General features: G+C 38.8%; 1 protein-coding gene across 3 annotated transcripts in view; it reads right to left on the bottom strand.

Annotated features, from left to right (window-relative positions):
- The window catches only part of ATP8A1 (ATPase phospholipid transporting 8A1), a 215,715-nt gene that overhangs the window by 180,350 nt on the left and 22,444 nt on the right, over nucleotides 1–12,921 (bottom strand). For 2 of the 3 annotated variants that reach the window (XM_067531192.1, XM_067531193.1), the window contains exons 2-4: nucleotides 9,689–9,803; nucleotides 5,047–5,146; nucleotides 369–467 (exon numbers count right to left, since the gene is read on the bottom strand). In XM_067531192.1, the coding sequence (XP_067387293.1) occupies nucleotides 369–467; nucleotides 5,047–5,146; nucleotides 9,689–9,803 (314 nt within the window). Of the gene's footprint in view, nucleotides 1–368; nucleotides 468–5,046; nucleotides 5,147–9,688; nucleotides 9,804–12,921 lie in introns of those variants that run through there. The other variant, XM_067531194.1, reaches the window with a different exon arrangement.

Raw genomic sequence — 12,921 nt, 5'->3', positions numbered from 1 at the left:
GCATAACAAAGCATGTTAGAATAAGTGCTGAGGAGATGGATTAGTGACAGGTAATGAGGTTATAGGAATGTGATAAAATGAACAGGTATGCAATACATTTATCACACTTCTGTACAATTTACCACATGGATATCACCTCCCATATCATATATATTTTCATAAACTATCTCCACCATTGTTCAAAGTTTTCATCTGTTGTTTAAAGCAAGATATTCTACATATTTCTAGTGTTTAGGAGAATCTCCACATTCCAAGTATTAAATTTTGTGTAATTCGAGAATGTAGATATATTCAATTATTTTTTTATTTTAGAGATGCATAAATATTATAGGTTACTTATTTAGGAAATAATTGTATTAAAAACTTACAATATCTTCTATGATTTCCTTCACTGCTGCCACAGCTAAAATAAATAACAGAGGAACCAATGTTGTATAACGACCTGTTGGCGACACATCTGGAATTTGCTATTAGAAAAAAGAAAAATGTATTTTGTATTTACAGCTCAAAGTAGAGTTTGATTATAATAAACAGAACTTAGCAATGCAAAAAAATGCCACTTTATACAGGTTCATATACAATTCCATTTTCCACATTACACATTTTAGTCCTTCTAACTACCCAGCCTAAAATTGCTTGTTATTCTCAGTCTCTCTAATTCATTATACCTACCTGTGCTCATACCATCAGAAGCAACATGAAATTAATCTGAAAAATGTTTCTATTTGGGTAGAGTTATTAAATGTAGGCATAAAAATATAGGAATTTATGGTGAGATATTTTGCAGCTTCACCCTCCATCCCCATCTTCCCACTACGAGGACTGATGCTAAATCTGATTTCAGCACCAAGACTGGGGAAGAACACAGCACTTTCCAGTATTCAGAGTTAAACTCTTTTGTTTAATATAAGGGATAGTTTAATACTTTTGTAATGTAGTGCTGATGGTTTTCCATGTGAGGGCTATCATACAGCAGATCCAAAAGACATGGCATAGTAAAACACATGGGTGGTTACATTTTAAAAAGTATTCAGTGCAATTATTCTCATGAGTGAAGTGATGAACGTTTTTCAGTGTTTTCAGGAAGGATTTGAGATTCAACTGCCCTATGACCAGTGGAATCTATTCAGTATTTTCTTTGGAGTTAGATGCATGTTGGGCAAAGATGGACTGCATTTTACAAAGCACTGTACTCCTGGGGGGATAAAAATCATTTATTACAAAAATCAAAAACAGATTTTTTACTTGTGTTCTTAGTTCTTTACATTCTTATTTTAAAGTCTTAAATTGCAGTAGATATTTTGTACTTTTTTCTTTTACTAGTTTTTCCCAATTAAGAGAATTTCAGATTTTAAATAGAGGCTTCTCCTGCTAAGAAGTTTCACATTTAAAATATTCATTTATCCCAGAAAAAGGCAAGGCCTAGGTTCTCATTAACACCTCTGATTGCAAGACCACAAAAGCTAAAAAATAAATAAATACAAAATTAATAAGCAAATATAGCCTATGCTATACTGAATGCACATGCATGAGTATAGATGGGTGGTCTAATGTTCTCAATTAACTATTGTGTGTTACAGTAACTACAGAGAGAAGAGCTGCTTACTTCTATGGCAAACACTGATAACACCAGTCACCCACATTCATCTGACTATTTGACAACAATCACTCATGATAAAGGCAAAAGATGTGAGAGCGAATATAAGTGCCATGTGACATTTGTGGTACACAATCAACCAATACCACTATGATGAGGAGAGCTTTGCAAGAAAAGATTACATTAAATGTAGTAATATATGGCTGTTCTGAACACATTCTAAATTTTCTGTCAGAAGATCTGGAAGTAAAGAATGTCAGATATTATCTATGTGATTAAATTCTTGCACAACAACCATTTGGTGGCTGACAAATATAAACAAGAAGTTATCTGTGCATTTGTTATGCTTTGTGAAATACTTCTGCTTTTTAACAGCATATGATTTTCTAATATATAAGATTGATCCCCACAACAGAGAAATCAAGACATGCTATAAAACATGCAAAAGGGGGTTATGCTGAAAGCGGGTTTCTCTCAATAGTAACTCAACTACAAGACATGCCTCCTCCATTTCAGAAGATCTTATTCTCAAATGAAATATTAAATATACAAAATGCACCAGACTTGTACATTTGGCAACATTAAGGCCTTTCAATATCATGTGTCTTTGTAGATTCCTCATATACCACTGGGCCCACAGTATGATACGTGACACCATGCTCCCCAGAAGTCACAATAGCAAATCTTAATTCTAGATACTTCTGGAGTTGATATTGTGTAGTTTCAAAAATGTACCGTCTACTATCCCATTTGAATATCCTAAACCAAAAACTAAAATTTGATTGAGCAAGCATTCATTTTCTTTTCTAAAAAGAATGTATGTCAATTTTACTTCTCATGAAAGAGAGATTAATAGCACTGGGCACAGCACAGGAAGACACTGAGTTGACTTCCTCATAAGCTGTCTTTCAAGATTATTCAATTATTTTTGCTATTAAGTGATAAAAATGTCATCATGTTTGATAAGCATGCAGTAGTTATCATAATAGTTCTGATGAACAAAGATTAGCTGGGGTAGATGGCACAGCTCTAGTGAATCTATTTGTAGCAATTCTATTATCTTCTTCAGGAGATCCCAGGGGATGTTTAGAACAATTGTTCAGCTACCCAAAGAGGGATCTCATACAAAGTTCTGCAAGGATCTATTCAATATGTACACAAGGAGGAATTAATGAAACTACAGGTTCTGGTCCATGTCTAGGGCTCCTAGGCACTACAGTAATACAAATAAATAAATGTTTGGGTTGCAGATCAACCAGTTCTTCCTCTTCAAGAAATGCAGTCTCCCCATTTGCTTCCAGATTCAATTCAAAGCGTTGACTTTGATCTTTAAAGCTCTACATTGTTTGAGCTCTGGCTATCTGAGAAAATGTCTCTCTTCACGTTACCACAAGCAGATGAGGTTAGCTGAGGCACTCTAGACAGAAGTCTTTAGTTTGAGTATCTCAGCTGACTTCAAATTCTTGAGTGAACTATGGCACTGAGAATCCTCAACTGACATCTTTTAACTCTAGAATTCATGTCTCCCACTGATCCAACAGCATTAAAGTTTGTTTATTAAGTTGGGCATGAAGCACAACTCATAATTTTTCCCATGCTTTTCCAGAGTGGGTTTGGTGGCGGTGCCTGTTCATTAGAGGGAATGTCTTTCCTCTTTTGTTAATCGTATATATTTACTAATTAATATATAACATTGATTTAGGTCAATTTTAGAAATGTTAAATATAAATGTAACTTTGTCACTATTCCTGTCCACACTTCAAACTTCAATCATTAAGTATGGCATATATAATATATTATGCCAATGGTACGGTCTGCCTTTACATTATCATCTTAAACTAATGAGAAATATTTTCAATTAATGCATTTTATGTCCTTTTTTAAAAAAACACTTCTGAATAAGATCGGCTTCAGGTGGATGAAGCACATAAATAGTCTCCTCTCTAAGCCAATCAGAGTTCAAGAGTTAAGTAATGGAAGAGTTAAATATCACTCTGCTGCACTCGGTATAGTAATTGGTACTAGTTAATATCAGAATCATCTTAGTAACAATGTCACATAAGAATCTCAAATTTTAAAAATAAATACCTATTTTTAATTAATTACTTGGGTTTTGATATGCATCAATATCTTTGGCTGCAACAGTGTCAAATCTTAAGCTAAGGTGGATCAGGGCTGATCATTTCGAGAAGATCTTTTCTATAGGAAGCAGTTTTGGTGATTCAGTAAGGTTGTATGTTTTCCTCTCAATCACCACTCTGCTAATTGGCCAGCATTTGAGATGAAAGTAAAGTATTTTGGAAGAGACTTCAAAGTGAGGTCCTGTCCATCTGTGATCAAGACCTTCTGGCACTTTTTGTAAGGGATGAACCTTAGTCCTGATCAAACACAGGCTGGTAAAAAGAAAATATTAGTGTCTTTGTCTGAAATTTTTGTTTCTCATGATGGAGGACTTCTACAATGAGAACAGATCTGCAAGCCCATGAATTAAGTTCAGGCCACTGAATGATGCCCTCCATTATGAGAAATAATAAGAAAAAAATGTCTATAAATAAAGTAGCAAAAGGAGATGTAAAAATAACCTGTATAATCACTGCCATTTTATTCTTAATTCATTAAAGTCCCATCATGATTTATCAGATCAGTGGTTCTCAAACTTTTTGTATTGGTGACCCCTTTCACACAGCAAATCTCTTAGTGTGACCCCCTCACCTCCCTGGGTAGCTTCCCTGGCAGTCAGGGCCCCCCAACTCCTCCTCTGCTTCTGGTCCCCGTGAGCTCCCCACTCCCTCTTTGCCTCTAACCTGCACTGTGCCCTCTTCACCCCAACCCTGCAACCCCCTCCCGTGCCCACCTGGGGAAACAGACCTGCATGCACAGAACACCTGGTATTGCTGCTTGCTCCCATCTGAAAAGCCACTCTTCCATGCACCCCTACAGGATTGGGGGGGGGGGGGGGAGAAGCAAGAAGCAACATCAGGGCTCCCTGCATCCAGGTCACTTTCCCCACTTGGACCGCGTAAGGTGAGAGCAAAAAGAGCAGCAGCCTCACAGCACTGCCCAGGTGGGAAAAGTGACCTGGATGCAGGGAACCCTGGCATTGCTTCTCACTCTCATCCCCACAGTCCCCTAGGGGGACACGGAGGAATTTCGGGGGTAAGCAGTATCTGTGTATCACCGCTTGCACCCTCCCCCCATGTTCCTCTGCCAGGAGGAAGCAGGGAGGCTCAGAGCCCACCTGCGCCTGGCCAAGGTCACTCCTGCACCCTGGCAGGGTTGGGGCTCAGAGCTCATAACCCTCACATAACCACGTCGCGATCCTCAGTTTGAAAACCAATAAATTAGATGGACACATGGAATTTTTGTGAAACATTCAAATAGTAATTTATGAAATATATTAGCACTTATATGTTTCGAAATTTAGATTTTTTAAAATTAGTTGAGCTTACCTGAAGTAATGCAATAAAAAGAAAAAATGCATTAGCAGCTCTTCTGAACTGGGAATAAAGGAACCTTGGTAGAAATGTGATTATGTTGTATTTTGCAGTGCTAAGAGACAAAGACAAAAACCAAGTACAATTATTATAGTGCCAGCAAGTTACACACACTCATTTTGCTTATTATTCTTTTAAGTACATGTCACGATGGTACCTTACATTCCAGGTGTTCTGAAGAATACTAAATCTGCTTCAAATAAAAAGTTGAAAGGGGTGTAAAATGAATCAGACAGTACCTACATTATGAATCATTAAGAGTTCTGAACCTAAATGATCTCGATCTACCAAACCATAGTACTTGAATTGACAAACAACATTGTTGCATACAGTGTTGTTTTAGCTGTGTTAAAGAGACAAGCTTTCAACCTACACAGAGCTGTTCCTCAGGTACATAGTACCATTTCAAAATTATCTATCTGCTAGCAAAATAGCAGATAGCATCATTTCAAAATTGGTTCTGAGGAAGAGACAAGCTTTAGAGCTACACATTGCTCTCTCACCAACAGAAGTTGGTCCAATAAAAGATATTACTTCATCCACCTGGTCTCTCATAAACATCAGACAGCTTTACTAGTGAGCTTGCAGATAGTACACAGGGATAGTCTGAAAGTACATAGATAATTCTGAAGTGATACTACTTACTTTAATACCATCCCAAGAAAAAATACAGTGTGTGCATGACTTAAACATTGCCTCATCGGTCATCTGAACACTATTTCAATTTTAGCAGTGTCTAAATGCTCCTAATAACTAAGCTAAGATAAATGTTCACATTAGTTTGTATGCAGACTTTCCTACAAATCCTGGTTTGATCTGTAGGATTAAGCCCACTTAACCACAAACTATTTTAAGAATGCAAAAAACAAAACAAAACAAACAAATGTGTCCTAATACTAAGTTATGGAAGATGGCGGCATTTTGTGTTTATTTTCAAAGTTTAAGATAAATATTTAAGGGGTTTTTGTGTAAACTAACTGCTTTATATCAAGGCTCTATGCCCTACGCACAACATCAGAAATGGATTATACACAAGGAATCCGACTATTATTTGGCAAATGCCATGACTTGCTCATTTTATCTTTCAGCCTTCACACTGATGAATTTATTAAGTGATTGTTTTTTACTCTAATTATAGTGAACATGAAAGCAATTGACCAATACTGCAAATGGGTTATATACTTAGTTACTACAAAATGTCAGTGTATGAAGTTATCTGACTCAACACGCCTAAAGTTGAAGAAAGTTGTAAAAAATAATGAGCAACTGAATGGACTGAGTATTTTAAACAACTATTTAAAAATAACATTGTCAAGAGTTGTTACAAAATGGAAAGATTTTATGTTCATCTCTAAAGGGTTCAGAAAATTTTACTCAAAATACAGTGAAAAAACAAAACAGATTTACTCTAAAAAACTTGTGGGTTTTTTCATTTAATTTTTGCTCCATTTTTTTTCAGTGGGTTTTTTATTCAGAAAAAGTGTCTATGTTGGGAAAAAAATCATAATCTTCCTGTAACTCATAAGATTATGCTTAGGGACTGTTACACTCTATCCATTCATTCCCTTTTGATTGCAAATTTGGAGAAGGGTAATGTGCTGAATCACTGTGCCTGTTCGATACACTAGTATAACAACAGATGACATGGTAGATCTGGGAATAATACCATGTTCCCCAAAGATTCCAGCCTGACCCAGACAGCCAGCCTCACTGAGTCTAGCTAGTTAAGTATGTCTAGACAGATTTCCCACATTGTGCTGTAGTCTAATACTGGGAAAGTTTATACAAACAATACCATAGCATAGTAACAATATGAATGATATGTTACATTTCTTAGGGAGCCTTGACTAAAGACTTTTAATGAAGTACATAAAAAATCCTATTACTCTATCAGGAGTAACTGTGAAACTTCAATGAAGAACAATTTAGAGAACAAAACAGTTATCTGCCTCTGGAAGCAAAAAGACCACAACACCAATTCCCAGTTTAGCAGTAGTGGAAGAAACAAAGAATAACTATAATATATCCAGGATATGAAAAATGTGTGCATTTGTGAACTATAAAAAATAATACAACAGAGTAGCACATATTTATTTTATATCAAATTTAATGTTACATTGTTCCCTCCTTTTCAGTTTTCCATATATTTCAGGTTTATGAATTGATAATTCATACCTGTACCACAGATATTGTCTCTGGAGTGAGTTGAGGAAGGTAAATGGAGGTTTTGGCAACTAGGGAAGGGTCAGTTGGGACCTGGCACCTGTAGAGGTTTGGGAGATTCTTTTCTGAGATAAGCACGTCAGCCACATGTTTCTGGAAAAATGACAAGCACTGTGTCAGAAGACCAGATTGCAGGCGGTCATGCCTAGTGGTTGGAACAGGAGTCAGGCCTAGTGGTTGGAAACCCTGAAATGTTCCCTGATCGCTAGGCAGAGGAATCTTTAGCTCACACAGGGAGGCAGGTGGGGTGGAAAGAGGGGCCTGCAGGACAGCAACCTGGACCTGCAAGATAGCGAGCCCTCTCTCCAGCAAGGAAAGATTAGCCAGGGAGGGATCCATACTAGCCACAGGTCTGGACCCCTTGTCAGCCTAGTTCCCCTCTGCTTAGTTCTTTGGACTGCTCAAACTGTCAGGAGATCAGGTCGCAGGCTGTCAGGCCTAGAGCCAGAGCCAGAAAAGGGCCAAAGGTCAGAATTGGAGTCAGAGTCCACATGCCAGAGCTGGAGTCAGGAAACAGGGCCGAAGGTCAGAACCAGATTACCAGAAGTCAGGGAAGACAGGAACAGGGCTGGTTCTGAGGCAGGAACAAGGCTGGGACAGAATGGGAACAAGGCTGGGTGCACAGCAGAATCTGGGCTGGTGCTGTGGAGGAGCAGAGCAGAAGCAAGGCTTAGAGAGAGAGATGAGCAGAGCGAGACAGAGAGTCCACGAGCATATGCATTAAGCAGTCAGAAAACAACTGCTGCTGCTGAGTTTAAGAACTGGCCTGCTAGCTTTCTCAACCATTCAGGCAGGGCGGTCCATCAGGTAGCCTCGTTGGCGCTTTAGGGCATTAGGAGTCCTGAGCAGGCACTGCTGAAGGGCCTTCCTCCTGACACTCATATAGTTTGCTGACATTTAATAAGCAATTTACGGGGGTTTCAGAATTAACATCCAATTGAGTTAAGCTGAACTGTTCACACTTCAAAGCTATTATCAAAGGTGTCTGCAGAACCAATAGAGGTCTACACCTAAAATGATGCAGCTGCACTGCTGTTGCACTTTAATGAAGATGTTCTAAGCCAACGGAAGAGAGTTGAGGTGGTCTCAGCATGCTTGCACAATATGCATAAAGAGCCTGCTTTGGACGCACTGCAATTCCAATGCAGCTCTCTCTACTTCCTGTCCATGAAAATTCTTTATCCTATCAAAAAGTAAATTAAGAGTTAAGATGCTGTTCAAAAAAATGAAAATAAGTGATGTAATAAATAAATAAATAAGTGCAGAGTCAGCAGCCTGACCACCTGCAAGAAAGGCAAAAAGCAAACTTGCTGGTAACAAGAATGAAGTAGCTAGTACTCTGGCTCAGGGATGGAAATCTGATCCTCTGTATCACATGAATGTTAGATTAGAAAACTGGCTTTCCTGGTGAAATTGTTAATGCAGTCACCACTTTCAGTTTTCTTCTCCTGCTAAATTGGCTTAGCTTTCTGACTATACCAAAAATCTCTCTCTTTCAGGGTAATGAATGTCTCCCTTACTCCCTCCCCCACAAAAAGACACAATGCCAACCAACCAAACACACCACCAAACAATAAAATCCAATGTAAACAAACAAAATCCTCCCCCCAATTTTGCCTGGGTCACAGCCTTCCCATTTGATGTCCATGTACAACTTCCTTCTTGTAACTGTGTGGATATGAAGAGGAGTTTTCACTCATCCTATACTGGAAACTCCACAGAAGCATTAAGCCTGCTACTTTGTCCAAGCCCTCTTATTTCACCTTTTCCCATACTTTCCCCCACTCTAGGGCTCCTAATAAACCTCAAAATAAAGAAACCAAGATCCTACAATAATTCAACCTCCCCTCCCATGGGATTCCTTCTTCTTGGTCATCTGATTTCTTCAACAACTACTTTTGTGGAAAGATGCACAAACAGCTCCTGCTTCCTCCAGATCTCTTAGTCCCCTAACATATGGTCCTGTCAATATTCCCTAAGCTATCTTTGATCTACCTAGTTCAAATATCAATAGCAGTGAAGCACAGGCTAGCCACTGAAGTACACCCAAAGTCTGGATAGGGCTTGCACAGCCCATGATGTCTTGGCTTAACTGCCATTGTTACTCAAGGTAGCTAGCTCAAGTACATCAACAGTGCTGCAGTAACACCTCTGCTTGCATAACCTAAAATTCATTCATAATCAGGCTTATTTGTTTTAGTCTTTGTTTTCTCTACCTTTTCCTGTAAATGTTACGTCCATTTGCTGTTTAAACTTGTTAACTGTAAACTGGGCCAGAAGCACTGTCACTACTTAGTCTTTGTAAAGTAGCATGCAAAATTACATACATATTTTTAATATTTATTAACAGCAACATATTACAAAAGCTTAATACCTGACATGATTATTGCAGAATTTAGTCAATTGGGGCTGATTGATGAATATAGTTCTCACTTCCTCTTGATCAGCGAGTGAAGTTTTCTCTGAAACATCATCTGTCTTCTCATAGCCTTTAAAATATAAAATAATTTTTAATATAATTATATTTTGTCAGTTGATTATCTGCTTATTAAATGATTAAATGAAAATACACTTATTTATTAAAAGAATTTTATAAAAGACAAAGAGTATACCCCTCAACTCACATGTTGTTGTCTGAACGTCAAACTAATGAATTTGCACTTCTTACAATAACAAGTAAAGTTTAATTAAACCATTTAAAAATGTATATTGAGCATTTCTGAGCCTGTTATTGTCAACTATTAAATTATGGAAGCACTGGTTATGATTCCATATTTAAACAGAAGATGAGTTTTGGAATCAAAGCAGGGATTCAACCATCTTGGCACATATGAAGATTACAGCATATCCTCCCAAAATTAGAGCAATTACTCTTTTAGTACAGAATGAATTTTCTGAGAATTTATAAGTGGAATACAGAGGACAGGAAGTAATGGGAAACTAGAATGTATACGCACACTGATTTGTTCTGCACTGTTCTGGCAATGCAAAGAAGCTGTAAAACACTGCTTAACTGGCAAGTACACTCTGGCTGCTTTGTGTTGCTCCATAATAAGAAAGCACCAGACCATCCTGGTGAAATCAGCCACAGAAGTTTTTTTAAAAAGTCAGTTATTGAAAATTAATACTACATACCTTCAAATCTTTAGAAATATCATGTTAACATTCTCTTTAGGTTTCCTGTTCAGTGTTCACTCATTAAAAATTCATATCTTATAAAAAGAATCCCAGACAAAAATCTATGTTAAATTTGAGTTACAGCTAAAAGTCTATCAAAATTTAGGGTAAAATATATTAAAAAGATGTAATAATCCCCTAATCGAGCACTGTAAACAGACAACATTCAAAATTAAGGTTAAACTTGTGTATTATGCACAAATCTCAAGGCTGGTCTACACCAGAAAGTTTTGTAGATAAGAGAGTGGTGGTGTACAGACTAAAATGCTCCTCCCATCGATGCAACTTCCCCACTATGCCAACATAATAAAACCACCTCAACGAGAAGTGTAGGGTTTATGTCGGTTTAGTTAGGGCGACTCAGTGTCATTGTAGACACTGTGTCCCTTACATCGGCTGTGGGGCTGTCATTCTTGTCAATTTCACTGCTCTGCTGGAGTGGTGAAATTGATAAGAAAGCCCCCCTGAGAACTGAGCAGCTGGTCTCAGCTCCCAACTGGGAGTGGGGGGAGAAGCCCTGAGAGCTGATCTCCACTCAACAGGAAGCCAAGGCAGCCTTGTAATTGACAAAGCTGCCTGGCTCCTGGCAGGGAAAGGGCAGGAGAGGCAAGAAGCTGGGGCAGCTGGACCCTTGATCCTGAGGACTGGAAGCCCCAGGTGGCTTCCCCCAGCTTCCAGCGAGGAATGAGGGAAGGGGAGAGAAGGACAGCCACCTGGGAGCCCAGGAGCCTGTGGGGCTCTCAACTCTCCACACTTACTGACGCACACCACAGATCCAAGGAGGGTAGTGTTGACATCAGCCACTGCAGTAATTACTGTGGCTGTAAGTCAACCTATGTTGGGTTGATTTATTTTTCAAGTGTAGATAAGGCCTAAGTCAACCCACATATCAATTTCAAAGCTCTTCTTCCTTGTAACAGTAATCATTATATTGTCACTGAATATAAAATTGAATTCTCAAGTGCGAAAGGGAATATTATAACTACATCCTTTTTATGCACACTAGTTCCTCATCATTTGCCTATGAACATAAGCAATCTTTGCCTAATTTACAGGCTGTAAATTCTTTGGTATAAGAATCATGTAGCTTTTTGAAATAGTTGGAGTTTTACAAAGCTACAGAACATATATATATATATATATATATATATATATATATATATATATATGTAATAATAGTATAATTATTATTAATAGTATTCCAGAGAAGAAATATTTTAGTTAATCTTTGCTAAATATATCTTTGCAAGATTGATGGTGAAATTATCCTATCAGAAAAAAAATCTAGTAGGATGTCAGGTGCCTGAACTCAACAAACTAAAATGTGGAAGAGAAGCCTAACCAACCTACAGGCATAAACAGTAAAAATGATGGAATTGCCTTGTTTACTGGTAAATTTACCATTATTTCATACACAATTTTAATTTAATAATAAAACCTCAGAACAACCATCGCTACATACCTCTAGGTTTACTGACTGCATTCTACTCTACAATAGGTTTCCAGATTACCTTTTTTAGCTGCTACAAGTCATTTCTCTTTTTATAGCACCCTGACCAATTCGCGTCATCAAAAGAACAAAAAAGTTAATAGTATAAAGAGCCTCCTCCAGACAAACTCATTTATAATGTAGTGTTTACGTATCTGTGTAATTAAAATTCCTTAGCAGTAGAGCTCTTAATCTACATCTGTTTTAACACCCAAAAGAGTCTAAATCAAAGCAATCTGACATAAAAACAGGGTTACTTACCAGTAACTGTTGTTCTTCGAGATGTGTTGCTCATATCCATTCCAATATAGGTGAGTGCGCGCCCCGTGCACGAGTCTGCGGAAGCTTTTTTGCCCTAGCAACCCCAGCGGTCGGTCCCGGCGCCCCCTGGAGTGGCGCGCGTATAGCGCGGCATATAGGGCGCTGCCGACCGCGCGGGGCCCCCAGTCCCTTCTTTCTGCCAACTCCGACAGTGGGGACGGAGGGTGGGTTTGGAATGGATATGAGCAACACATCTCGAAGAACAACAGTTACTGGTAAGTAACCCTGTTTTCTCTCTTCGAGAGTTGCTCATATGCATTCCAATATAGGTGATTATATAGCCATACCTTTGGTGGTGGGAAGGAGTCAGTTGTGAGAAGCCCTTCTCAGCACGGCTCTGCCTACTGCTGCGTCCTCTCTTGCCTGTTGTACGATGGCGTAATGGGAGGTGAAGGTATGGACCGATGACCAGGTCGCTGCTCTGCAGATATCTTGCAGGGGCATTCGCTCCAGGAAGGCCGCCGAGGTGGCTTGGGCTCTGGTTGAGCGCGCCGTAACCGGTCCCGGGAGTGGTACCTTTGCCATCTCATAACAGGTGCGGATGCAGGTGGTGATCCAGGAGGAGATGCACTGTGTGGAGACAGGTGAGCCCTTCATGCGGTCCGCGACTGCGACAAAGA

This window comes from Emydura macquarii, unplaced genomic scaffold (assembly GCF_026122565.2).
Source record: "Emydura macquarii macquarii isolate MOO-44397 ecotype Brisbane River unplaced genomic scaffold, CSIRO-AGI_Emac_v2 contig_3128, whole genome shotgun sequence".
In the NCBI taxonomy this organism is placed as follows: domain Eukaryota; kingdom Metazoa; phylum Chordata; order Testudines; family Chelidae; genus Emydura; species Emydura macquarii.
This window is presented reverse-complemented; position numbering and strand designations above follow the sequence as displayed.